Below are 27,540 nucleotides of genomic sequence, written 5' to 3' on the forward strand. Positions count from 1 at the left end.
AAGAGCAAGCACATGGCAGAGCAATTGCGACCGAAAGTGAGGGTAAAAAAGCGACGATGATGGGGAGAATGCGAGTCCTCTGATGATGGGAGAATTCGTATTTGCGGAATGTGCGACAATTGTGTTTATGCGGGAAGGGCAATTCGTGAAGAACGAAATCAATTAAATGATAATTAATAATTTCCATTAATCTAGAAAAGCAGTCATAGCCATCGGAAGGGAGTTCTTTGATTAAAAAACGATTATTTATATGGTATTAAAAGTAATTCCTAGAAATCCCCTAGAAAATATGATAGGGGATGGTCTCATGTGATAAGAAAATATTCAAGAAATTCCTGTGATTGATGTTTGGGTATAGCTTCATTTCCTCTCACATTTTCCTTGATTTCCCCCCTCTAACCTCCTCCCATAAAAATCACACTCAATTCCGCTCGACCTTTATCATCTTTCTTTATCGTTTGCCAAATCCCCAGATCCCAATCACGCATAAACCTTATTGCAACTGCTGTCCCCCCTTCACCCTGTCGACCCTTGCATCAATTTTATGTCTGTCTGCCCCTCACCCCGACACGATGATACAAAAAAAAAGAAGCAAAATCTGCCGTCGGGCAGAAATTAATTTTTCATAATTTTTTTGCGCCCTTTTTTTCAGTGTTGTTGTTATCGCAACTTGTTCCCGTGACTCCCCAACCCCCACTCCCTCCCGGACTTAACCCGTGTTTTGTGAAAATATCCTGAATGGCAGAGGGCCAGGGTCAAGGTTGAGTGGGTGGGGCACAGGGCACGGGCGGTACTCTTTTCTGTGTTGTTATTATTAAAGTTGATTGTCAAATGCGCGCGCGGCCCTTAAGTGATTTTTATAGAGCTTTAATTGGGCGAAAGAGGCGACAGGCGGCCGGCGGCTCTTGACGTTTGAAGCTGGCCCAAAGGGACACGGACAAGCGAAAGGCATGCGGCTTAATTACTCACGGTAGCCAGAAGGCAGAAAAAGGTTAAGACATCGAAGCAAGCCGAAGTGGGAGATACTCTTGGAAGTCAAAGATTGAAGGCAGGCAGTGGGAGGGGTCTGTGGAGAGATGGTTCAAAGATACAGTCATTGTGGGCGCCTCCTTTGGTTGAAAGAGCATCAGAAGAGCTTTTTATTGCGCTGAATCGAGGAGTGTCTCCTCCTCCTTCAAGGTGCAAACTTGTGTCCGTCAAGGGGGAATAATTCACGCCGATGCTGGTGCTGGTGGCCGGTGGCTGCCTGCTGGATCTGCTGCTCATTGGGAGCGTTCGACTGTTGACAGCATGACGTGACAACATGCAATGCAAATCGTGTGACACGATGCCCCAAAGGGTTGTGCGGTGTATAAATTAAATGTTTCCGTCCACAAGGCCGGGCCTACACTCATATCTCTATTAGCTCCGTTACAGATACATCCCGCAGATACAGACAGGTCAAGACCTGAGAACAATGCGTAGGGACAGACGCCCAAACGAACTAAGAAGTTGCATTAAGCATTGGCTTGGCAACATTTTCACGCTCAACCGAACCCCCACACACACACACACACAGAGGGGGAAAACTGGAAAAGCAATAAGTAACAGAGAAACAAAGAAACGAGAAACCAGAGACCGGGGACCGGGGAGAGGGCGAAAAAGTTGTATAATTTCGCATTGGCAGGTCCTAATCCCCAAACCCAATCCCAATCCCACCGCCAGGTACCCGAAAACCCACACACGAGACGCGACTGTCGACTGTCGACTGCGGACTGTGGAGATCTCGAAAACGAGATTGAGATTCCTCCCCACACAAAAAGTATTTATGATTATGGTTTGGGGTTTTCCAATGGCCAGCTGCTTTTGATGTTTCTTTTCTTTACTTTTTGTTATTATTATTTTTTTTTTTGCGAGCAAATTAAATTTTCTTGTGGGGCAAAAGTTTTGTTTTGGCAATAAAATTTAACAATACTCGGTGTAGAATTTTTACGATTATCAGACCCGAAAAAACTGACAACAATTTCCATTTAGAACAAAGTTTTCGCCCCCCTCCCCTCCACTGCTCCGTTGTGTTGCCTAATTGTGGCGGGAAAAATGATTCCTGCAGCAAGGTCAAAGGCAATTCGTGCCGCCACCAGACACCGTCATCCTCAACCTCAAGGAGTGGAAACATCTTTTGGGTGCTGGCTGGCTGGCTCTCGGGGTGCGTAGGTAGAGCATTCCATAGATGCAGCAGCAGCAGCAGCATCTGAAAAGAAACCCGAACCAAAGTCAAACAATGGAAAGACAAGAAACGCATTCTCTGGCAGCAGAACAAGTCATAAATTTTCCACCGAAAAATAGTAGAAAAACAATATAAAGCCAAACACAAAAGGAAAACACGAATCGACAGCGAAGAAGTGGCATAGAAGGCCAAATATAACATAAAAGAGGATGAAAAGGTTCTCCAGCACAAACACATAGATACAGATGGATAGAAGAGTAGGTAGACAGGGGCTGCATCCGACGGATAGATAACTGCACTCGCCCGAGTGTCCAAAGTATCTCAAAGTAGGTTTCGGTTCGGTTTAGGTAGACGACGTTCTGCAGGTGTCATTTGCTCTCTGGAGCAAACGTATTGATTGAAAGATTGGCCAGGCGACAGAGTAGTCCGGAAAGCAGCGGATGGAGTGCCATGCCATATGTATGCTAAAAAGGAATTGGTAGGGAAACGGTCCTAAGATTATATTTAATGTAGGGAAGGGATCGTTCCTGCTGACAGGGTTTCCTGCTGTCTTTTGTAGAAAGGCTGGCCAATGTTTTCCAAGTAAGAGTTTTGGAATACCTACAGGTTTTGGGTCCTTTTAATCAAGGAAACAAGTCAGGGATACGCTGATTAATCGATATTTCTTATATAAGTTATGTATCTTTGCATCTTTTCTTCATAAAAATACCAATGAAACGCAGAAGATACCTAAAAGATACTCATATTGCAGTTGGATTAAGTAATTGCTACTTTTCTGGCTCTAGTTTCAATGAAATGGATCGCAGATACATTTGTATCTGAGTCAAACTTGAGTCAAATACCAATGAAATGCAAAAGATAATGGTATTGGGCTTGGATAAAGCAATAGCTACTTTTGTATCTTTAGTTTCAATGATATCGAACGCAGATACATTTGTATCTGAATCAAACTTCACTTTTATATCTTTTATACCAAAGCTATAGTTTTATCCGAGCCACAGATACATAACTATCTTCAATTTCATTCAGCAAATCAAACTATATCTAATGATACTATAATATCTTTTAATGGTGCTCCAGTTCAACCCACATACTAACCCGTTGCCAAGCTCTCACATGCACTGCAGCCGCTATCCATCAAATCCGAAATCACCGCAGATACGTTTGTATCTAAGCACTTAAGCGATCGCTAAACGAACGCATTGGACCAGCCCCAGCCCCCAGTCGCAGCCCCGAAACATATTAATTCGCCTGCCATCCTCCGCGGCCGCCAAATCCCAGACTTTGGCCCAGACTCGCCGACTCTCTTGGCCACTTAGCCATCCAAAGCGATCATTCAAATTTCAGTCTTTAGTCAAATTACAGACTCTTTTGGATGGATGGGGGGACCCGGCCTAAACCGTTCTCTCTCGCTGTATCTGTTTATCTCTGTATCTGTGCAATTTTGAGCTACAAATTTGGCGCCCACACACACACACACACACACACAGATACACCTAAAATGGCAGCTAATTGGAAGTAAATCGAGTTAAGCTTTCTTTCCTCCTCCTCTGAAAAAAACAAAAAACAGCAACAACGACAGACAAAAAAAAACATTCGCGAATTGCACGCATGAAGCCGGAGAAGCATTTTGAGATACCTGGTATCTTGTGCTGTGTATCTCATAGTTTGCATAGCTAATTAGCCAGTGCCAGTGCCAGTGCCTCTGCCTCCAAAGAGTCACTGACTCCGACTCCGAGTCTCTGAGTCTTTCGCTGGCTGTTGCTGTTGTTGTCGGTGTTTGGATCATTGATCAAGAGCCAAGGCTAACGAACGAAATGTATCTCATGGAACGTTCTCACATTAGTCACGCGTTTAACATATTTTCGTTTCGTTTCGTTTCGAGAGGCCCGTTTTAAATTTAATATATTTTGTAGAGACGCGGAGGAGCGGCGGCAGGAGGTATGCAAATATTTTGTGCTGCAAATCAAGCGTGCGTAACCAGGAAGAGAGGAGCAGCAGCAGCAGCAGCCGCAACAGATACGTTGAAGCAAGAAGTAGTTTGAGATACAGAACCCAAGACTCCCATCTCCCCATCTACCCATCTGCATATGCTAAACACAGCGACAGAGAGAGAGGAGGCAGCAGCAGCAGCATTGTCTCCTACCGCGATCTACTCCATTCCACTCTCCACCCTGTCCCCCGTCTCTGGGGCACTTTTCTTGTATCTGATTTGCGACAGAGTCGAAGCGGCACTGCCTCTGAATATGGTAAAGAAGCTTTGGTAAAATGCTGGCGAATTAGGAACGCGGAATGCGATCGATACGTGCGCTGAAGCTGCGGCCGAAGAGAGGCACTGCATGTTGCACATGCCGCAGTCGTAGACGTAGTCAGGGCTGCAGCCGTGACACGGCCACGGGTTTAGACGCTATAAAGAGTTCTATCCATTTAGAGGCTCACCGAGGCATCTCTGGCTTTAGCTTGTGGTCAGTGCGAGCGCGATTCGTTTCCCATATTGCTAATGCGAGGAGCTGCTCTTCGCTTCGAAGGCTGCAAAATCGTGCTCTCGGCCACAGGCGGCCACAGGCAGCTGCGGACTCTCTGTGGACTCCGATGCCATGCCAAATGGAGTCTCCCCAATGGCAATTAAGGAGCCCAAAACGTTCTGTTCTGCGGCAGCGGCCTGGCCTGTCCTCTCCATGTCCATGTCCATGTCCATGTCTCTTGTACGGGGTTGTCAGGTTTTGCCTCTGCCTCTGTTGATGCTGCTGCTCGCAATTCTTAACGGTAATTATGTTGTTCGTTTTGGCAGGGCTGCATTTTGCGTAGCCCTCAAAGTGGATTCCATTGACCAATCTTCCAGATCCCCAATCCCCAGATCCCCAATCCCCAGTCCCCAGAGCTTGTGTTAAATTGGATTAATTTGACAGTAAAATGCAAATGAGCCAAATGCCAAACGCAACGAAATTAAACTTTTAGGCTGCCTTTTCGCGGCCGACTTGGACAGGGACATGTCGGCTCTTGGCTCTTGGCTGCTGACTGGCAACAAATTATGGAGGCTCTCCCTACGTTTGGCCATTTTTCTTGCAGCCTTTAAAATAATCAACATGTTTTTTCGGTGGGGAGGGGGAGGGGGGGGCCCACAGGAGGCACAGGGCGGCACATGTTGCTGCCGTGCAACAAGCAAAGTGCAGCAATAATTTTTAAATTGAATTTTTTTTGTTGCTCTTCTTTGAAGTAAGGCAAAAACAAACAAGAGACAGCAGATGGGCTCTGGAGGTCGAAGCAGCAGATACTCTTTGAAAAAACATAGGTAATGGAAGCAAGGTTAAAGATACATCTTCTGTGGAATATCTAAAAGATACAGCAGTCATTGCCTTTCCGTGTGATATTTCGATGAAGTGTGCATCCCCTTTGGAAGAGCATAACAAGACAAGTTTTCTTGAGGTTTTCTTGGCTGCCTCCTGACTCTTGGATTCCTTTGCCCTTCTGGCCACATGCATCACTGCAAAGCCGGCATCGTTTTTCATATTTTCTGCCTGCACACATGACTGCAGTTCTTTTTTCTCCGGCAATCTTTAATTTCTTCCTCTTTTTCGCTGGTTTTTTGTGTGTTGCCCAGAGATTGCTTAATCGATTTGCCATGACTTGGGCGCCAGAGCCCGAGCCCGAGCCCCACTCTGATAAATTGTTTTGCCATGTGTTTATTAATTATAGCGAGAACAAAAAATGGTATGCCAGTAGGAGAAGAGCCCCCTAAGAACTCTATCGATGTGGCTGCTCTTCCAGGTGGTCCCTCAAGCAAAACAGCACAAACATGCTGCAACAGAACTCTCCTGACAACAAGACAAAACATGCATTTGGTCTCTGGTTTTGGCTGGTTTTTGGCCATTTACAAATGGAAATTGCATTGATTTGCTGTGCCTGATGGGGGTTGTATCTGCTGCTGCTGCTGCTGCTGCTGCTACTGCATCCATCTGCTGATCCATCTCGGAGTCAGAGACAGAGACAGAGCCTCAGACTCAGCTTCATCTGCAGCTCCAGAGTCTAGCCCGAGTCTATCCACTTTGATGATATATTGCCGCCCAAGTAACATTCTTCCTCTTGGAGTCTTGGCCATATTTGATGCCCAGTTACGAGTACATGTTACATGACGTTGCTCTGTCCACAACATTGGACTTTGCTGTAGTTGTCGTTTTTGTATCTTCTCCTGCTACGATGTTGTCTTTGTATCTGCCCCAAACGAGTCGCAATGTTGTGTTTAGAGATCTGCTGCTGCTCCTCTCTGTGTGTTTTTTTTTGTTGTTTGCATTTATTAGCATTTTGCCCTTTGCCGGGCTTCCAGTTGATGTTGGCTGTTGCTCCTGTCGCTTGTCAATTGTTGCTGCTGCCGCTGCCGCTGCTGTGTGTGGCAACATTTTCAATTCAATTATATTTCATGTTCATGTTGCATCGATTTACATTATAATTTGTGTCTGTAGCGGAAGTCATTTGTGAGGAGAGGCAAAAAAGAAAAACCCCTGAAAAACCAGGCAGACAATCAAAGAGTTTGTCGCTTGTCGATCGATGGTGGGATAGATACAATGAATATCTTATGGATACAGCACACAGAGAGAGAGAGAGAGAGAGTTCTTCTTCAGCCCACATCTCAATCCAGAGTGATTCTTTGCCAACAATTCCATTCATTAGGGGCTACAGAGACTCTTGGTTTTTCTGTAACCAATTGTCTCATAATTCTATGATTAGTCAGGCCATGTGTAAGTTCAGAAAGATCTCCATTCCGAGGAGGGACAATCCTCCTCCCAATCCATATCCCAGCCAATCTTCAAGTGTCGCTTTCATTAAGCGCATCGAATTTCGCCCATGCCCAGGGCCCCAGGCCGCCTCGCTGACAGCTGAAAGAAATATTAAAAGAAAAGCGGAAAATATTTCCACAAGTCAAATAAATATTTCAGCTGTTTCTAAAAAAGAAAAGAAAAACTTTGTTTGACACCTTTCGACCATTGGCATATGGCTTTTGGCCCTCCGGCAGTCGATCCATCAATCAATCAATTAGAGCGTTTTTCCTCCAAGTTAAAGTGCATTTAGAAGCTGTATTAAAGGCGCTGCTGTTGGCCAGTTTTGCCCTTAATGTTCATCATCATAAGCAGAGTAAACAGTTTTCTTTTTCCCAAGACTAATGAGGGGCAGGGACTGAGGCTGAGGCTGGGGCAGGGACTGAAGCTGGGGCAGGGACTGAGGCTGGGGCAGGGACTAAGGCTGGGGCAGGGACTGAGGCTGGGGCTGTGATCTAATGTTATGACAGCTCATCAAGTGTCAGCGCGGAATGGTGCTAAAGGAGCAGCCCAGGCAGGCATCTCTGTGCCTCTAATGACATTTACTTTTAACGTTTATTAAATGTTGCCCTATGTGTGTGTGCAAGGAGCTTAAATCAGTTGTGCCATGGGCCACGGGCCACAGGCACACTCTGGACATTAGTTGAGGATAATAAGGGTTCGTTTTAATGGGTTTTTGCTGGGTGTATGCCCCATGAACCATGACCCAAGACCGACAACAACTCAAGGGTAGCTAAGGACAGGGTTTGTTGTTGTGTCTTGCATGTGTTTTCAAGTTCTTTTGAAGGTTTCAAGGGTACAGTTTTGAGTAAGAAGAGTTCTTAGCTCAGATTTCCATAATTTACGAAGAGTCTCGAGAGTTTTTGCTGCGATCGAATCGTTTAATGAACATAATCCCAGACCAAAAAGATCTGGGTCTGGGTCTTAAGTGGAATGATGTTTGGGCTCTGTTGTTTATTTAATAACGATAATTCCTACTGCTACTATGATCTTCCACAGATAAAATATCTCAATAGATAAAGTATCTTTCCTCGTACTTCCCATACACACAACGATCTTCCGTGGAAGTGGGATCTTCGTATCTTCTTTTAAAAAAGTATCTCAGTGAAGTATCTCAGCGTTTGCCGCCCTAACAACCGCTCCGATGCTCCTCAAGGTCCCCCCATATCTCTAATAACAGCAATTTGTATCATCATCAAGTCGGTGCCTGCTGCTGCCTTAGAATTTTTGATTTGCTGATGTTTTTTGTGTGTGTTGTGTGGTGCCTTTTGGATTTCTCTTTCAATGCGATTTCATGGGCTCTTGATTAACTTTGTTTCTCGTTCGTTTTCGTTTTCGTAAGCTGCTGGTAGTGGTAGAACGAACAATGGTCCAGTGCCAAAAAGCCTATTAAGTAGCTTTTTGATTTCCTTTCCCCTCTCGCCTCGCTCCTCTCTCTGCGGCTTTTGATGGGAGGTTCAGTGTACGTGTACGCCCTATAATTATGTGCTTTTGGCAATTAAACGACAGTTCTGCCGCCCCCCTCCCCCTCCGCAGCCCCTGCTCGCTGCCGCCTTGGAGGCTGGGGAGCCTCCAAATATGGTTAGTGTCATAATTCTTGTCAAAAGCCAACCCCCAAGCGACTAAATTCCGCAGACGACGACAGAAAAAAAAGCCCAGAGAGTGGAGTAAAGAGTGGAGTGGCGAGTGGCGAGTGGAGTGGAAAAAACTGCATAAACATTGCTGATTGAAATCAACTTTGGCATGAAATCAATCATCGCAAGAGACGGCAACCCTTCTTCTCTGCTTCTCTTCTTCTTCTTTTTTCGCCATTTTTTCGGTTCGGTCCTGCCTTTTGCTTTATCCAACTTGGAAATCTTGCCCAGGGCCGCGTCGCGGCTTTGTGTTCCGCTGGTGAATGGAATACCCTATCGAAAGGGGTTGCATTGAAATTCGATATACATTTTATAGGCATATAGAATCATAATTTGATGCTGCGATTGCTTGTAATTGGAGATTTGTGGTTGAGTTGGAGACACCTTGAGCACTCCATGCCATATATTCTTTATATATTTAAATATGTGCATACAATTCCTATCCATTGCTCCACACTTTCCGGAGTTTCAATCCATTAGAGTTAACTAAATATACAAACCCTTAGGAAGTTTAATGAATTGGAAATCACATTTCTCAATCCATTATAGGGCATCCATTCATAGAGCATTTCCTCTTCCACTTGATGGAACTCTCCGTCGCTGGTTGCCCCTCAATTCCTTTCGGCTTTCGGTCAGTGTTGGGTTTCGCGCTTCGAGTGGCCCTAGACCTGGGCAGCAGCGGCAGGACATGCAACATGTGACATTGAGAGCCTCCAAGTCGGCTGGGGCAGTGGCAGGCACTTCAAGGCTTCGGATCGGGGCTCGCGGGCTCTCCGGCTTTATATTTATGATGATGATAGTCAAGCGGAGGGCAATTTCTGTTTGTGCTGCCGTTTTTCAGCTCATTTATTCATATTTACATTTAACATGCGTTTTTCTCTAACGAAGTCAACGTAAATCGATATTCAATAAACGACATCTGTGAGCATTTTTTTTCCAAGCCCAAGCCGAAGCCGAAGCCCCCTTCGCGACCCTTAGCCAGCCACGATAATGATCTCTTTGTTGAGCTAGAAGGAGGATGGAGGCAGAGAAGGCAGGCAGGCAGGCAGCTGGGACAGTCCCAGGTCCGGGCTCAGAGACCAGGGCTCAGGGCTCAGGGGTTAGAGAGCTGCCACTGCCGCTGCTGCTGCTGCTGCTCCGATGCATATCTGTCAGGGATGTCAAAACGACAAAACATAATTTATGCTGCACATGCGACAGACGACAGTCCGTCCCGTTCCGTACTGGTTCCGTACTGGACCCGTACCGCCAGTTAAACGAGGTTTATGGACAATTGTTTATGGCCCTACTTGAATCTGGTTTTCATTTTCAATTCGGGGGCTACCGTTTCGTTTCCCCTTTCTAGAGATTTCCTTGAAATCTACTACCTCATTTACCATTCACTACATGATTTACTAATAAATCGTATTTCTCTTTCGTTTTAGGTAAGGAAACACACATCACACATCCAATCGCCTACGATCTAGCTGAGAGATCTTGCTGCGAGAGAGCAAAGAATTCTCAAAAAATAAAACAAAATGTGGAGCATTTTTGGAAACTGTGTCGCTGTCATAAATCAGACAATCCATTGACACATTTCGTAGAGCTTTTCGGTTTTTTTCGGTTGTATTTTGAACAGTTCCAACATCTATCAAAAATAATTAATAGAAAACTTGTCGAAATGTCAATGGGCATGACAAATGTAATTAATTTCCGCTGTAACTTTTTCCACTGACAAATTATGGAACTATTGGGCTTTAGATCATTCAAATGGATTCAATTTTCAAGTTTTTGGTGGTATTTTGGGTCTTGGGCTTTGGGTTTTCCATCTCCCGGTGCCAACTGTGAAATTGTTCAAATCGGCTTACGAAATGGCCAAATTAAAATCCAAATAAAATACAATTAAGAGATTAGACCCAATGATTAATTGGCTTTTTCGTTTCAAGCTTCGTTTTTTGTCTTTTTTCTTCTATTTAGTTGTCAAAAATTATACGCTTTTTGGGTCCGGGGCATATCGGTTACTCTAGAAAGTGGTTTGGGACTTTTGACAGGTGATAATGACAGGCTGTAGGACGGCGGATATTATTTATATTACGGCCAAGTCAAGGGCTCGGGGTGCATGATGGTGCAGGTTTTTCCTTCCTTTCGGGGGTTGTAGATCCCCACGAGGGATAGGCACATATTTGTTCAAAAATAAAAATAATGAGGGTGTGGCCAAGGAATCAACTCTGGAAGTGCACTTAATGAAATGAAGTGAAATGTCATGTGCAGTTGAGTAAATGAAGCATTGATGCGATTAGTGTATGCAGTTAGGGAAATTAGGTATCGATCAATAGTAGCGATTAGGTTTTCAACAGCAGTAGAATTTTTAGTTTATTTATTTAGTTGCAAATCATGTTTCTGGTTATGTTTGAGCATGTTTTAAACTTGGTTTGGCACTTTCCTATGCTAAGAGATCGAAAATTGTATCAAAACCCTAGAAGATGTGTATCGATAATTCGATTATTTAGTTTAAAATTTTGTTACAGCTGAAGAAAATCTTATAAAATCCATATTTTCGTCTATACTGAAAGGTCAAGAATTGTACAAAAATATAAAAAAAATGTATACTGTTCTATCTCTATGTATATCGATTATTAATCGATTACTGTCTGAGTATACAATTTTCTAAGAGCTTCTCTCGATAATTAACTCAAAATCCTATTAGACCCATATTTTTATCAGTGTTGGTTATGGATTATTCCTCGATTGTTATTTTATATTCAAATTTCAGGTAATCAATTTTCTTCTTTAAAAAGAAAAACTAATGCAAAAATGAATCGAAGTAATTCGAATATTAATCGATTATTACGTTCGTTTCCAATTTCATCGGAGAAATTCACTTTTTAGGGACTATATTAATCATTTTTCTTCTTTTTTCTACTTTCATTCTTCCAAAACTATGATTATTCTCTTGAAAATCAAAAGAATCGAATTGATTCGATAGCTAGAATAGAGTTATACCGATTCCATTGCCATAATCAGCTGCTATTCAGTTATCTACAACCAAAAGTCGAGAGTATCTCAAGCATATCCCCCCCTCCCCACATGGCACCTTCCATTATGTCTCCGTCATATATCATACGTGTATGTTTATCACATCATCTTTTGACAAATGATCTCACATTATGATGCAGATTTGGGATTAGCATAGCTCTTAGCCGGCTCCTCAGGCGCGTCCAATGTTGAAGTTCAACTTTTGGGTTCCATCAGAGCACCAGCCACAGTCCCAGCCAGTACCCAGAGCAGCCCCATGCAGGTTCTCGATAAACCAAGAAAAAATTGAAACCCCTCTTTGCTTAAATGGAGCCCCAAAAGGACTGGGGGCCGGGGAGATAGAAAACAAAGATATAAACTATAAAAGAGTTGATAAAACGAAAACGACAAAAAAAACCGAAAAGGAAAGAAGTACAAAATATGACATTGATCGCCATTCGCCGCCCTTTTTTTTTGCGACTTTTGCGTGCGCCTCTCATATATATTTATGACTGGGGACGGGGGACTGGGGACTGGGTCCTTAAAAGGATTTCAGTGTTTTTTTCATTTATGAAATTATTGATAAGAGCTGGCGACGCTCTTTTGTGGCGGTTTCTTTTAGCCGGAATGCATATATGCCACTGATAAGAGGAGGAGCAGGAGTCCCACATGAAATTCCCTTTGGCGGAAAGTGGTTTCCCTTTGGGTTCCCCCCCCCCCCCCCCCCCCCCACATACTCGTATGAGACTCGAATGTCGAATTTAATTAACAGCGCAAAAGTCGCACAAAAATGCTGGGAACGGGAAGGGGTGGGGGGGAATGCCCCTTCAGACAATGGAAAGTTTTTCTAGGGAGCTCGCTCGCTCGCTCTCCCTCTCTCTGGGAATACTGAATGCCCTGTGGCGCCAAATTAACAATATGCGTACAATGTGCGAAAAAAATAAAATAGAACGAGCAGGAACCAAGAAGCAAGAGCTGAGAGCCAAGAGCACAGCCAAGATGGAACCAGACATCGGTCTGTCTGAGCATTTTCGCTGTCACCTTCGGGCGTTTTGGCTCATTAGCGACTCTGCCAGACTCTGGCGTGCTCTGGCATAAATTTGACATTGAAAATGCGAGAGGAAAATGCTCCAGACGGCCAGACGAATCGTTTGTTAGCGGATGAACAGTGGGCCCATACACAGGGTATAAGGAAGGTGGTAATAGAAACCTAGCAGAGCTTCAAGCAGATTCCATCTCTCAGACTCAACTCCCCTACTTTCATATACCATTTCCCAGTTTTTCTCCCGTTCTGGCACCACTGTGCCACCCATTCTCAAGGCTCGTCATCGCAGCAGGGGCAAGGCAGGCGCCTGCGGTTTCTCTCTTCTTGTTTTGCCTAATCAAATACTCAGTCCAACGGGTAGAGGGGTCTGGCGCCAGGGGATGGGTGGGCTATGCGAAAGGTTTGTCTTGAGGGTTTGTCTGCTCGCAAGATATTCCCAATATGTTTCAACATTTTGAATAATTTATTTGATTTTTTGATTTCTTGTGCATTTTTTGTTGTTGTAATAACGAAAACAAAAACAATAAAAGTGGATCTGTGGAATCCGAGAGGGGTCGAGGGGAGGGTCATATGTTTGGCTCGAAGCTCGTTGAAAATCCTCACATTACGGGCCATAATCCCATGTTGGTTTATTGCGGTTTTTATTGCCTGCCCCTGGGTACGGTTTTTGGGCAAATATACTCTCTCTCTCTCTGTCTCTCTCTCCTGAGAAGTTTCTTGGCATATTACATAAATGTGATAATGATTTATGCCGGCGACTCCCGATCATGAAAGCTGGAGGAGGAGGGGGGGTAAAGAGGCCCACAAGTTGGCCCACATCCGCCGTGTTGGTAGGTAAATACCAGCATTTAAATAATTGGCAACCAGGCTGCTTCCGCTTCAGGATGTTGTTTCTCCTCTCCCTCTGCCTACTCACCCTCTCCCCACCCCGCGGGGCCTAAGCAAACACACAACAAACAATCAGAGATACAGAGAAAGAGGGGAATCGGGAAATCGGGGTAGAACAAACGCAAGGCGCGCAAATACAAAGGCAAACAAATAAAAACAAAAACAACAAAAACACATTTCTCCTTCGGTTTTAGCAGAAAGGAAGTTGGTCGACTTGAAGATGTTCTAAAAAACAGAGGAAGTCTTCTAGGTGGGGGATTGCTACTCCCAACAGCTGGCAGTGGAAGCGATAGGCAAAAGATACAGATACGAAGCTGTAAATAGCCGGAGTAGAAGCTACAAAAACGATAGTCAGTGTTTCCAGAGGTCTTCTGTGGTACCTAAAGGCATTACAATCTGTGGTTGATACTCAGCGAACTCGTAAAGATCTACTTTAGTATCGAAAATGATCTTCTTCGGAGAACTATTACTAGGGGAAGCACCCTGATCACTCGCCAACCCCAGGCTCACTCGCTTTGCTCACTCACGCAGATATGAGTACCATGTCAGGACCCCTATGTAGACCCAAAACTTGTTTACATACCACAAAGATAGTGCCTCTATCCAGCTTAAGATTCACCATCTTTTTCCTACTAATGCCCTGCCTCTTCTCCATTCCAAAGGACTCTTGGCCATACCCTTTCCCATTCAACACTGAGTTGAAAAGAGGCGGGTGCAAAATTATAAGCGCCTTCGCGTATTTAACTTCACACAAAAACAACAAAACAAATCCTGCAACACACTCACACACACACCGACTCACTGGCAGGAGCCACCGGGGGGGACCTGCCCGCCCCCCTCTCCCCGCACATCATTCATATTTACTCGTACAAAAGCTTAAGTGGCAAAAGTTGTGCAAAAGGCTTACAAACTCCTCAAGCTTTCAGACAGGCCAACCCCCCGGCTCCCATAGGGGTTGGAGTGGGGGTGGGGGTGGGAGGGAACCCTTTCCGCTTTGCTTTTGCCCCAAGTTGCATGCACATTAAAAATTAAACATTTCAGCATAAATAAATAAGCAGCGATAGAGACAGCAGCAACCTCCATCATCTGGCGGCAAATCAAAAAACTTTGCTATTGCTTTGCTCTGCTCTGCTCCTGTTGTTGTCCTGCAGAAGTCGCGCTGCACTAAAAGCTTATAAATTATGGTCGAGTTTTCTCTGTTGCCATGTTGAAGCCGATTGCAATAACAACAGAAACCCCAGTAGGAGGTTCCAGAGTCGATATCTTTGGACTAGGAGTTGCACAGACCCTGAGAGCCCCTAGTTTAGGAGCGATTGCTATGAATTTTGTTATTTAGGTAGATAATATGTCAATAAGCATTACTATAAAATTTGAATATTATATCTGGAAAACTGTGGGAGCTATACGTTCTAACAGTTGAAGATTGTTCATTCGAAACGTGGTTCCAGGGCCTAGAATACAGGGTATACTTAGACCAGTACTAGAGAACCGAAATACCATTGGCATAGAGAACGGGAAACAGGAATAAAAGAGCACAACGAAAATCAAAATGGCACTTGAACAACAGCACAACAACAACAGCTCAAGCTCTGTTAATTTTTTAACAGTCCACCGCCCCGCCCCCGTTGCCCCCACAGTTACTTCACACAGTCACAGTCCTTGAATGGGGGAGAGCTTTCCGACCTGTCGCTTTCCCCATCGTTATAAATGCGGGCGAAAATACTCGTAGAAAAATGTGTGGCAACAGAAAAGTTGCCAGCAGAACTCTCCGACTCTCTGACTGCCAGAATTTGACATTTTTGGAACAGGCAAAGAGGAAAAATGAGTAAACTTTTACTTTCTGAAGAGGGCTAGGATTTAAATCAGTAAAAGATTTAAATGGAATTGAATAATTTGGTTAATGGCAAATCGGTTTGAAAGGATTGAGATATTGAAGGGTGATTTGGATCAAAGTAAAAATTAGAATTTAAGGAATAATGTAGATTGGATGTAGGATAAGGGCATGATGCCTCCTCCTTGGCCAGCAGCTATGTATTCCGGGACTGTCGAGTCCCGTATATCTCTCATACATTTATGTATATTCAATTACCTAAAGACATTTAGCATACATGATGATGGTTTTCCAGCAAACTGCACCTGTCTGCATCGCAGACCCCTCGTGTGCTGTGTTGTCTGTCTTGTGGGTGCCAAAACAATTTGGGCGGAGAGGCGGAGAAATTGCCCAAGTTATTTGCATATGCATTCTGAGCAGCAGGCTCCCATCATACGCCCAGGCCCGGGCCTCCGGGTTACACGTTTAATGTTGCCGTCAGTTTTCGGGAAAGTTGTGATTTTTTGTACCCCGCTACTCGTGGGGTAGCCAGGCATATCTGGCACTCTCAAGGCCTGGCCGGGGTATTTGATAGTCTTTCTCTCTCTCTCTCTCTCTCTCTCTCTCTTATTGTTTTTGTCGCTGTGTACTGTTGTTGTTGACATGCTAATAATGCTGCATATTGGCATAAGAACTGAGATGCTGAGAACTTCGAGTCGTCACTGTTTTAGCACCTACTGGACTCCCTCCGAAAGTCAAACAACGACAACAGCAAATTAGCAGAAATGCAACAGCAGAGCCCCACCGCCCGCCACAGTGGCAGCCACAGAAGTGGTGGCAGGCATATCGACGGCACAGCAGCGGCCGGGCAGATGTTATTGCTTCTGGGATACACAGTTTCGTTTATGCTTATGTTAGACAAACATACAACATAAGGAACAACAAAACGCAAGAACAACAACAGCAGCAAAGCAAGAGAAACAAGAAATGAAGCCGGGCTTTAAGCAGACGAAGCAGTAGATACCCTAAAATAATTGTACCCAAAGGAGAAATATATACAAAGAGGGGTATATAGATGTATGTCCAGCCCAAGAACTATAATACCCTCTGTAAAGGGTAGAATGCGATAAGACAAGAACAGCAAGCGAGAGCGAAAGAGAGACCGTGAGCAGCAGCATCTCCAACAGATTTCTTAACAGCAAAAACAACAACAGAAATGCATTTCCTGTTGTTATTGTTGTTTCTCCCTCTCCCCTCCCCGCCCCGTCCAACACGTTAGTGGGTGCATTATGAGTTCTGCACTCTCTCTCGCCCTCTCCCTCTCTTCTGGCATGTATATTTGCTTAGGTGCACTGCTTGCATGCTTTCAACGCCAGCAGCACTTTTTGCTGCTGCTCTGCCGCTGCTCTGCCGTTGCTGTTTATTTACTCAAGACTTCTTTAACATTTCCCTCTCCCGCGTTCCCTTTTGCTCTTTGCTTACACGAAATGCATGCATAAATTGCCCCGAACACCGCACCCACCCTCACACACGCAGGTACGACTCGCACGCACACGACACACAAATGAAGAGAGCACATGCCAAATGAGCGTAATTAAGTGCAGAAGAGAGAGAGAGGCGAGCAGGGCCTGCTTGTGTGACACTAGCACTAGCGGGAGAGGGAGTATTATACAGGCATATACAGAGACTAGCTTAGGCTTCAATCAAATCCATCAATCAAGCGGTGGCTTTACTGAAATGAAAGTCGGGTGCGAATTTCTAGCCTTAGTTCCTAGTGTCATACGAGCAGAACCAGCCTGAGCCCGCTTCCTCACCGCCGCCGCTCAGGGCTCTACTGTTTTTTGCTGTTCTTCTCCATTCCCGATGCTGCCTGTCAAAGTTTCTCTCCAGAAATTCCCCTTTTGTTTTTGCATTTTTACATATTACTTAATATGGAAAAAACCTCAACTTTTCCATCTGCATCTCTCTCTCTCTCCAGCTCGTTGTTGCAGTGCGTGTGGAAAATTCTTGCAGCAAAGTTTACATATTTCATTTTACCTGATTTGTTTTTTCCCTTTGGGGTTTGACTGCATTTCCCTGCTTTCCCGCCTGCCCTCCCGCCTGCTGGCTTATCGAAGTTCTCTTTCCCCTTCCCCTTTCCGTTCTCGCTCTTTCATTCTCTTGGCTTTTCCGTGTGGTTTTCCGTTTGCTTTATGTGGAAATGTTTACTCTCCGTCCGACAGATTTTTGCTTAATTAAATATTTTGTTAGTTGGCAAAGAAAAATTCTTTCAGGTGGTTTCCACAAAATAAAGAGAGATGGAAATCTCTATTTTTTGTGCTGCTGATGAAGACGGATGCGATGGGAGACCTCTGTTTAGTGCATCGGGTAGCCCTTTTTAATAAGCAGTGCGTCGCCATGACTGTGGAACTATTCAAGTATTTCGTCATTTAAATTAGCACACACAAGAGTGTGACCATGGCAACGGACCATCCAGAACAAAGGGGAAGCCGGCACAATGGCTTCTCTTTGGACATGGCCAAAATCAGACAATCAGACAATGGCTCAATGGCGCCTCTCTCTCTCTCTCTCTCTCTCTTGCTGTTGCGCACACAACAAAAGACTGCTTGCTTTGGTGGCAATTGCAGCAGCAACAACAACATCAAAAGCACAGCAGCAGCAACAACAATTGACAAATGTCCGACTATTCCTGTTGTTGTCTTTCACTGTTTTTTGTTCCAGTATCTGTTTCACTCTTTGGCTAAAACACAATTGACAAATTTCATCATTTTTGCTGCAAATGGAAGGGAGCTCTGGCATGAGTCAGAAATCACCGAAATCACTGAATGGTGATCACAATGTCACGATGGTATGCCATTTGCATAAAGGTCACACTTTTGGGGGGTGCTCATGTTACAGTTACTTCAAAGATGTTAGGGTAATGCCTTGCCAGATACAAAGATACACTTTCCAACAGTTGTTCTCCCTGAAAAACCCACCTTATCTATCCTTATATTAGTTACTCTCCGAGTCCCATCGATGGCAGCACTCCAGTGATTTATTCAGTGACTTTTCTCATCTCCATCTCTGCCTGGTCTTTCCTCTCGGCCAGCTCTCATCCTCTGAGAGCTCTCATTACTATCCGCTTTCAATAAATCTGGAAAACTTAATTTCCGGCTGAATGATGTTACTAACCTGGCTCCATCACACCACAACCGAGACACTCCCCCCCCCCCCCCCCCACACCGCACCACACTCTCTGGTGTCCACTCTCCTCCTTGTCTCTCTCTCTCTCGCACACACATTTTTCACCTTTAAGCGCTTTTCGTAATTACATTTCAGCTGTTCCCCGACTATTCTGTTCTGTTCGGTTCCATTTGTTCTCCTTGTGCTTTCTCTTTGGGTCCTTCTGGTGCTTCTGCTGCTGCTTTTAATAAAGTTTATCTAGCGTTGTCCTTTGTCTCTCATCCTTATCGACAGACACAAATTTATGTTTGGTCTTTAGTTAGGTCTCGCTTCTCCACTGCCCAGCTCTGCTCTGCTCTGCTCTGGGCGCACAAATATTTTCATGAAGTTAATTGAATTTGAGAGGAGCCTCGAGTGAAATTCTCTTCTGTTTAACATAATTTCAGCTTGGATTTTCCCTAGCTTCGGGGGGGTCCTCCCATTAATGGCCCCTTAATTGCCGCCGCATTAAGTGACAAAACTTGTTTGGCCGTCGAAAGATGAATCTCTTTTTTTTTCGGTAAATCCCCAGAGATCCTTAGATCCTTAGATCACACATGTGCCGGCCACCATCCGCTCTTGAGCATGAAATATTAGAACACTCTAGGATCCGGGGGTGCTCTCGTTCCCGCTCTCAAGTGGCTGTCTCGAGTGTAGGGTTGCTGCAAGACAAGATTTCCCTTTTTACCGTTTCCCTTTTGCGCTTACAACAATGAAATAACACGTTTTCTTTATTCCAGGTGAAAATCCACGCATCATCGAGCATCCCATGGACACGACGGTGCCAAAAAATGATCCATTTACGTTTAATTGCAAAGCCGAAGGCAATCCAACACCAACCATACAATGGTACAAGGATGGACGCGAACTGAAGACGGATGCGGGCTCCCATCGCATGATGCTGCCCGCGGGTGGCTTATTCTTTCTCAAGGTACGCATCGGAGTCGACTCCTTCTCCTCTATCATTACAGGGCCTTACAGCTGTCGTTGCAAGAGGCTACAGCCGTGGCAAAGGAGGGGGTTAAGGAGTTGCAATTCCTTTATTGGGTTCCTGGGAACCCATGCCAATCATTGAGGCCTCTCCTGCCTGCCTGCCTCTCCTGCCTCATGTGAAACGCAACATTTGTGCATAAACAGTTCTCTTTCTGTTTTTTTTTTCTGTGGGTTTCGTGCGTCGTTGTATCTTCAGTCCGATATTATTTTACGGGCTTCCGTCTGGTTGCATTCTCCTCCAGTCGATACGGAAAACAGCCTGATGAACAAACAAAAGATTGTTGTTTTTTGTTGCTGCTTTGGGGGTTAGACGACAGCCCCCAGCCCCCTGACCCCGCCCCCGCACCAATATCATTTCGTGCGTGCACATTTCGCAATTTCTGCTAACGAGACTCCTTCTCAGGAGCCCAACCCCCCCGAAAAGGCCAGAAAGGGTGTGCAGACATTGCAATATCCTCGGACTCTGTTTATATTAAATTCCTACTCGTCGTAACCCCTCCCCCGTCCCACTCCCCATGAATTTTCATTAAATGCAGTACATTTTTTGTGCTGTATGTTTTTCCACAAATTATTAATGGACGAGTGAATCATTCGAGTGAATTTCATTCAAATTTAAAGTCAAATATTCATAAATTAGGGCAGTGTCGGGCATGCCACACCCACGAATTACAGTTCATCCCAAGTCCTGGCAATTTATTTGTATTTTCTGCTGGGGCATGTCCCCCGAAAGTCAACCCCATCCGGAGTACGTCTTTGTTGCCAATTAAAATTGAAGTGGCCCAGTGATTAAGGCCCCCAAACCCCCATAGGGCCCTCGGCTGGAGTATGTGCCTCCTCTTCAATGTTTGGATGTATTTTTTAATTAAATTAAATTGCGTATACGCAGACTGGACAACAGGAAGAGCTCTGTTTTGGGTTGAGTCCGAGGCACGTTTCACTTTTATTTGATTTCGGATGAGCAATTTTGAGACTTTTTGATCTGACACGTGGCCCGGCCCGTCCCTAAGCCCTGGCCTAAAAACTACTTAAATCTTTTAACTCGTGTATCTAATAATCTCTCGTTTCTACCCCAAAAAAAGGTCATCCACTCACGCAGGGAGAGCGATGCGGGCACATATTGGTGCCAGGCCAAGAACGAGTTCGGTGTGGCACGCTCCAGGAATGCAACATTGCAAGTGGCATGTAAGTATTACCAATCGAAAAGACTCTATTAAAAGTAAGGAATGGCAAAGGGAAACAATTATTTCAGGGATGTCTTTTAAAAATTAAAATTTGATTAAATTTCAAAGATTATTTGGAATATGGGAAACCTTTCGCAACACACTCTTTGGTAGATAGATTTGCCACCAAATCCTGGAGTTTCATTCAAATCCTTCGTGGGTTAACCGTTTCAATCCCACTTAGAGTAGGTTATCCACACGAAAATCACCCCAAAAATGGCTACATTTCAAGAAGTCTTGTCCAGTCTGATGAATGGCATGTCGACTTCCTCCAAAACGACACTGATGGATCGCCTAAACGAAGCAAACATTTCAGAGCTAATTGGAGGGTTGCATTTCACGAAACGTACCCCCAACGTGCCGGGCAGCTGCATTCACAGCTATTGGCTTTCTAATTAATAAAATGAAATGAAGTTAAATAAAATAAAGCAAAATCGCAGAGCTGCTTCCGTAGTCCGTAATCGATAGCCAACTTATGAGAGGGGGAGGGGGGACTCTGCGCCAGTTTTGAGTGGCGGAAAAGGAGTAGTCGGTATTAATTAATTGGGCAAAAGCATAATGGGGATTTCGATTGAATTTCAGTGATGCTTAAAGCCATAAAACTTGACCACTTTTGATGGGGGATGCACCTCCTTGGGTCGTCAAAGTCAGAATCTCTCTGGCATTGAGTGTTTTTATGTTTTTTTTCATGGGGTCACGGTACGCTCTTGCCGTTGCCTTTGCCTTTGGCGTTCAGTGGAGCGCATTATGCGTTTATTGAAGTGCATTTTGCATTTCACATTTCGCCTTTTACATTTTGTACATTTTGTACATCGCATTTTCCCTCAATAAAAGCGAACCGAACCCGTAGAGGAGAGACCCGGTGGAAAATGCGGAATAAATAAAAGTACGCATTGCAAATGCCAAAGCTTATTAATATTTCTGTTGGCTGTTGCGAGAGCTGTGTGTCCGCTCAAAGCCTTAAACCTGGGCATCATTACCAAGCTTTTATTGGCATATTGAGCGGTGGATGGATGGCTTATAAAATATGTAGGAGCGGACCGGGTCCAGCACCAGCACCAGCTCTCTCTCTCTCTCTTGCTGCCATTCCACCTGACAGTTATTAATATTGAATCAATCAAAGCCCTTACTTTAGGGCAACTCCCTCCTCCTATCTCCCACACTGACATTTCTCCACTTTTCTCCTCATCCACTCTCTGTTCCATAGTTCTTCGCGATGAATTCCGTTTGGAGCCGCAAAATACTCGAGTGGCCCAGGGCGAAGTGGCCCTGATGGAATGCGGTGCCCCGCGTGGCTCTCCGGAGCCGCAAATCTCGTGGCGCAAGAACGGACAGACCCTCAATCTGAGTGCCGGCAACAAGCGTATTCGCATTGTCGATGGAGGCAATCTGGCGATTCAGGATTCCCGCCAATCGGACGATGGTCGCTACCAGTGCGTCGTGAAGAACGTCGTGGGCACCAGGGAGTCGGCCACGGCTTTTCTCAAAGTTCATGGTAAGTATTTCGCCTCGAGAAACTTTCCACAGATACAGATACATATCAATCTTTGCTTCTCGCGTCTTGCAGTGCGGCCCTTCCTCATTCGTGGACCGCAGAACCAAACGGCCGTCGTGGGCAGTTCCGTGGTGTTTCAGTGTCGCATTGGCGGCGATCCCCTGCCGGATGTCCTTTGGCGGCGCACCGCCTCCGGCGGCAATATGCCTCTGCGTAAGTTTTCCTCTCTCTCGGGGTTCAATTAACCGGAAATGCTCGGCCAGCCATGTTACTTTCTGCCCGTTTCTGGGCCAGTTATTCACACATACAGGAGCCGCAATTTCAAATGAAATTAAAGCTTTTTGTTTACCCCAACCGCTCGAGTGGAGTCGGGAGAGTTGCACACAGAAATAGAAATAGAAACAGAAATAGAAACAGAGAGCAGAAAGCAGAACAAAAAGTTAGTTTATGCGGTTGCTTTGGCCTGTGGCTTTTCGTGTTGGCCAATTGGCAGTGTATAAGGGAAATGCACTGAGCGAAAGGCATAACCTTTACTATACGATACATAAAAGAGGATCCACGAGTCTCTGAAGCCTTCAATTTCCTGCCACTACAAAGGTTTGCCCTGAACACGTGCCCCACCATTTCTCTCAGTGTAGAAAACACCTACAGCACCGCCACAGTCCAGTTCTAGGTTGTTGTTGTTGCTAGTTTCGGGTTTGGGGGTTGTGCGGTTCCCCCCACGCCTCTGCCAGCCACCCCCCCTGGGCACTGGGCAAACACAACTGTAACTTTTAATTCCGTTAATTGCCAATCTCTGTTGGCAGCAATCAACAATTTTGCTTGCACAACACTCGACTGTTGCAATGTTGTCCTTCAGACAGACAGACAGGCGACTCCTCGACACTCATTCAGTCAACCTCTCTCTAAAAGGAGTGCAACTAACCCCTGCATGGGGGGGTGGAAAGAAAGCCCAGGCCACCAACAGAAGCTAGTTTACGCTTCTTTAAAGACCTCAAAGAAAAATAGCATAAAACCTGCCACAGAAGGCAGAGCAGGGCCTGGTGGCCTCGGTTGTTGTCCTAAACTTTTGTTAAGCAAACAATTGGCACAGTGGCCGGGAAGAGACCTGATGGGGGGGGCCATCCCACATTTAAAACCTATTTCGCAGTCAACCAACCAAAAAGAAAGCACAGAGAGAGCCCGGTCTTTGTTTATTGTAAGAAAAACCACAAAAGGTGCTCAGAATCAGAGAACGCCTCCTTTGAGAGCACACATCCCTGCCTCAGAGGCAGAGCCTGGGCGACTGGGCGACTGGGCGCCTGAGAGCTGTCTATGTCTGTGTCTATGTCTTGGCTTACTTTGCTGCGGTTATTTGGCTGCTGGCTTGGCTGTGTTCCTGGGCATTTTTACGCTACTTGAACTACTAACGAAGTAGAAAGGGGACTAGCAAAAGTTTCAGTTTGTTTTTCCTTCTGGGGGGTGGCGGGGGGGGCCACACATGAGTTCTTCTTCGACTAACCCACACTCTCCGACTGTCTGTTCAGGTCGTGTGCACGTGCTTGAGGACCGGAGTCTGAAGCTGGACGACGTCACGCTGGAGGACATGGGCGAGTACAGTTGCGAGGCGGACAATGCGGTCGGCTCAATTACGGCCACGGGCATCCTCACCGTTCACGGTAAGTTAATTGCCTGAAAGCTACGGACTGACTCAAGAGCTAACCGGACACACTCCCACCCGCTACATTCGACAGCCCCGCCCAAGTTTGTGATACGCCCCAAGAATCAACTGGTGGAAATCGGCGATGAAGTGCTGTTCGAGTGCCAGGCCACAGGCCATCCCCGGCCGACGCTCTACTGGTCGGTGGAGGGCAACAGCTCGCTCCTGCTGCCCGGCTACAAGGACGGTCGTCTGGAGGTGACCCTCACCCCCGAGGGTCGTTCGGTGCTGGCCATCACCCGGTTTGCCCGCGAGGATTCCGGCAAGGTTGTGGTCTGCAATGCCCTCAATGCCGTGGGCAGCGTCAGCAGCCGGACGGTGGTCTCGGTGGACACCCAGTTCGAGCTGCCGCCGCCCATCATCGAGCAGGGTCCCGTCAACCAGACGCTGCCCGTGAAATCGATTGTGGTGCTGCCCTGCCGCACCCTGGGCACGCCCGTGCCGCAGATCTCGTGGTATCTGGACGGCATACCCATCGACGTGCAGGAGCACGAGCGAAGGAACCTCACGGAGGCCGGCGCCCTGACCATCTCCGATCTGCAGCGCCACGAGGACGAGGGCCTGTACACCTGTGTGGCCAGCAACCGGAACGGCAAGTCCTCGTGGAGCGGCTACCTGCGGCTGGACACCCCCACCAATCCCAACATCAAGTTCTACCGGGCCCCAGAGCTCTCCACGTACCCGGGCCCGCCGGGCAAGCCCCAGCTGGTGGAGAAGGGCGAGGACTCGGTGACCCTCAGCTGGACGAGGAGCAACAAGGTGGGCGGCTCCAGCCTCGTCGGCTATGTGATTGAAATGTTCGGCAAGAACGAGACCGACGGCTGGGTGGCGGTGGCCACCCGGGTCCAGAACACCACGTACACCCAGTCGGGCCTCGTGCCGGGCGTCAATTACTTTTTCCTGATTCGCACAGAGAACTCGCATGGCCTCTCGCTGCCCAGTCCCATGTCCGAGCCGATTGCTGTGGGCACGGTAAGTTGTTTTTTTCTATCCAAGTAGAGCCGCGGCCCTTGCCGCTCGTCTAATCCTTGCCTCCTTTCGTCTTTAGCGGTACTTCAACAGCGGCCTGGACTTGAGCGAGGCTCGGGCCAGTCTCCTGTCCGGCGATGTGGTGGAACTGAGCAACGCCAGTGTGGTGGACTCCACCAGCATGAAGCTCACTTGGCATGTAAGTAATCCCCCCCACAACCCACCCAACCCACTGCCTAATGCCCCACCTCATCGTCACCTCATTCTCCATGCAGATCATCAATGGCAAATACGTCGAGGGCTTCTATGTCTATGCGCGTCAGTTGCCAAATCCAATAGTCAACAATCCGGCTCCGGTATCCACCAACAGCAATCCGCTGCTGGGCCCAACCTCCGCCTCCGCCACGGCCTCGGCATCCGCATCGGCATCGGCATTGATTTCGACAAAGCCAAATATTGCCGCTGCCGGGAAACGTGATGGCGAGACCCACAATCCACAGCAGCAGCAGCAGCAGCCATCGAGTGCGGCTCTGAGCACCAAATATCGGATGCTGACGATACTCAACGGCGGCGGCGCCTCCTCCTGCACCCTCACGGGGCTCGTCCAGTATACGCTGTATGAATTTTTCATTGTGCCCTTCTACAAGTCCGTGGAGGGGAAGCCGTCGAACTCGCGGATTGCACGCACCCTGGAAGATGGTGAGTTTACCCCCTACCCCCTACCCCTACCCCTACCCCCTACCCCTACCCCTACCCCTAGCTGATGCCCATTTGCATGTGTGTACAGTGCGTTTCAGTGGCAGTAAACTATGAAACTATCTTTAGCCCCCAAAGAATGATGGCTATCTTTTTGATTGGCTTTGGCTGTCAGTCAGGCTCAGACGCAGACGCAGACGCTGGCTTTCCTGCATTGAAACGCACTGTAGCAACAGACTTTCTGCCGCTCTAATGAAGCATGTGCCTCAAATCCATCGAAATCCAACAAACCATATAAATACCTTTACAACGAAAACTACCCCTCGCAATGCTGGTGGAAGTAACCCCCAAACCCAAGGCCTACCTTCAAAGGTTCCTCCCTCTCCCTCGTGTGACAAACGCAGAAGGCGGTGACGGGGCACGGGGCACCTTTTTGCATTGGCAACAATAACCTAATTCAATGAAAGGCATTGGCAGAAAGAACCTTATCCTTGGGCCATCGGCATCAGCTGCTGCCGCCCTGCCGCCCTGCGGGTCGGGGGTCGGGGGTCGCATAATCGCCTATAATTTTTTTAGCCGAGGGTTACACCAAAAATGGGCGGAGAGCAGATTTTTGTTATGGTTTTTTGTGTGTGTATCGGGGGATATGGCAAATAATGGAAAGTATGTCAATCATCGACAAAAGGAAAAGCCGAATCATGCGTAAGTAAATGTCGGAGAAAGGCTTTCGACTGTCGAATCCAAGGCTGGGCGCACGTGTGCCAAAAGGGGGGGGAGAAAGGGTTTGATTTGGAGCTAAAACAATTCACGTGGCCAGAGGCAGGACTCACATGGAATGCGGTTTGTGTGCGGAATACTTGATCCCGCCGATTTACATGTGTCGTAGAGCCTTTCTCTTCGGCGGCTTATCGGCCGAACATGACTCCGCCAAGAGTTTATCCCTGAGCACCCGAGTATCCCGTGTATCCCGTGTATATCATTGACAGCCCCCCAGACAATCCTCGACCGAAGGAGAACTCAACGAACAGAGAAAGGACGGAAAAGCGAAAGAGATGGAAACTTTCCAGACAGCTTTATCGCTTCATTCCATCACCAGAGAAGCAGCTGAGATATAAAACTTCTCCACGGAGAGAGGGAGAGCCATTCTCTTGGCCAAAATATATATAAAAATAATTAAGAAACAAAAAAAGGCAACGGAAGCCGCCACAGAGAGGCAAACAGAAAGTGCTCGGCTCTCACAGTGCTGCAAGTAAGTCAACAGACGCAGAACCGCAATATAAAATGCACAAACGTTGCACGCACCCCAAAAACTCGTTGCGCCGCACTTGACTCCACTTCATTTCCAGTACCACTCTCTTCTGCCCCCCAAACTGTCATCAAATCAAAACTCATTTCGTATGCATCACATTTTCACTTGAGCATCGCATCGTCTGACTTTTGCTGACAGCAGAGGGGGGTGCGGGGGGGCAGCACACAGTGCCTCAAAGAAATTGCCAACGCAATTGTGTAAAGATAAACAACAATTATTGCTGCTATATGAGGCACTGTATCCCACTCCTCCCTGTGCCCCGCCCCCTCCCCGGCACAGTGGGCCACAAAAATGTGCAGTGCTGGCAATGCAATGCAAATTTGATGCGCGTTTGCTTAAGGGAGCCCAGCGGTCCGGGAACGAGACAGGAAACATTTTTACCCACGTCGGAAGTCGGCAAATAAAGGTGTGCTCCACTGGGGAAATGTTAGACGGCAGCCAAAGGGGCTCGCCAGCAGAGGGGAGGGGTTCGGTGACTGGGGAATGCTCTGCAGGAAAGTTGAGAGTAAAAGTCGAACCATAGAACCCCTTCGATAGAGTGTGGCTTAACCCTTTAGCTGCCAG

The 27,540-nt window shown here is 46.5% G+C and overlaps 1 protein-coding gene and 1 long non-coding RNA gene across 2 annotated transcripts in view; one reads left to right on the forward strand and one right to left on the reverse strand.

Annotated features, from left to right (window-relative positions):
- Nucleotides 1–27,540, reverse strand: part of LOC113565795 — a 106,496-nt gene that overhangs the window by 69,385 nt on the left and 9,571 nt on the right. The gene's annotated exons all lie outside the window — the stretch shown is intronic.
- Nucleotides 1–27,540, forward strand: part of LOC6595687 (protein sax-3) — a 44,955-nt gene that overhangs the window by 9,359 nt on the left and 8,056 nt on the right. Inside the window, exons 2-9 of the mRNA XM_026988963.1 lie at nucleotides 19,336–19,526; nucleotides 20,668–20,770; nucleotides 22,016–22,303; nucleotides 22,376–22,516; nucleotides 23,830–23,961; nucleotides 24,037–24,974; nucleotides 25,051–25,170; nucleotides 25,247–25,670. Coding sequence (XP_026844764.1) covers nucleotides 19,336–19,526; nucleotides 20,668–20,770; nucleotides 22,016–22,303; nucleotides 22,376–22,516; nucleotides 23,830–23,961; nucleotides 24,037–24,974; nucleotides 25,051–25,170; nucleotides 25,247–25,670 — 2,337 coding nt within the window. The remainder of the gene's footprint in view (nucleotides 1–19,335; nucleotides 19,527–20,667; nucleotides 20,771–22,015; nucleotides 22,304–22,375; nucleotides 22,517–23,829; nucleotides 23,962–24,036; nucleotides 24,975–25,050; nucleotides 25,171–25,246; nucleotides 25,671–27,540) is intronic.

The sequence above is a fragment of the Drosophila persimilis genome, unplaced genomic scaffold (genome assembly GCF_003286085.1).
Source record: "Drosophila persimilis strain 14011-0111.01,24,50 unplaced genomic scaffold, DperRS2 tig00000191-arrow-pilon, whole genome shotgun sequence".
In the NCBI taxonomy this organism is placed as follows: domain Eukaryota; kingdom Metazoa; phylum Arthropoda; class Insecta; order Diptera; family Drosophilidae; genus Drosophila; species Drosophila persimilis.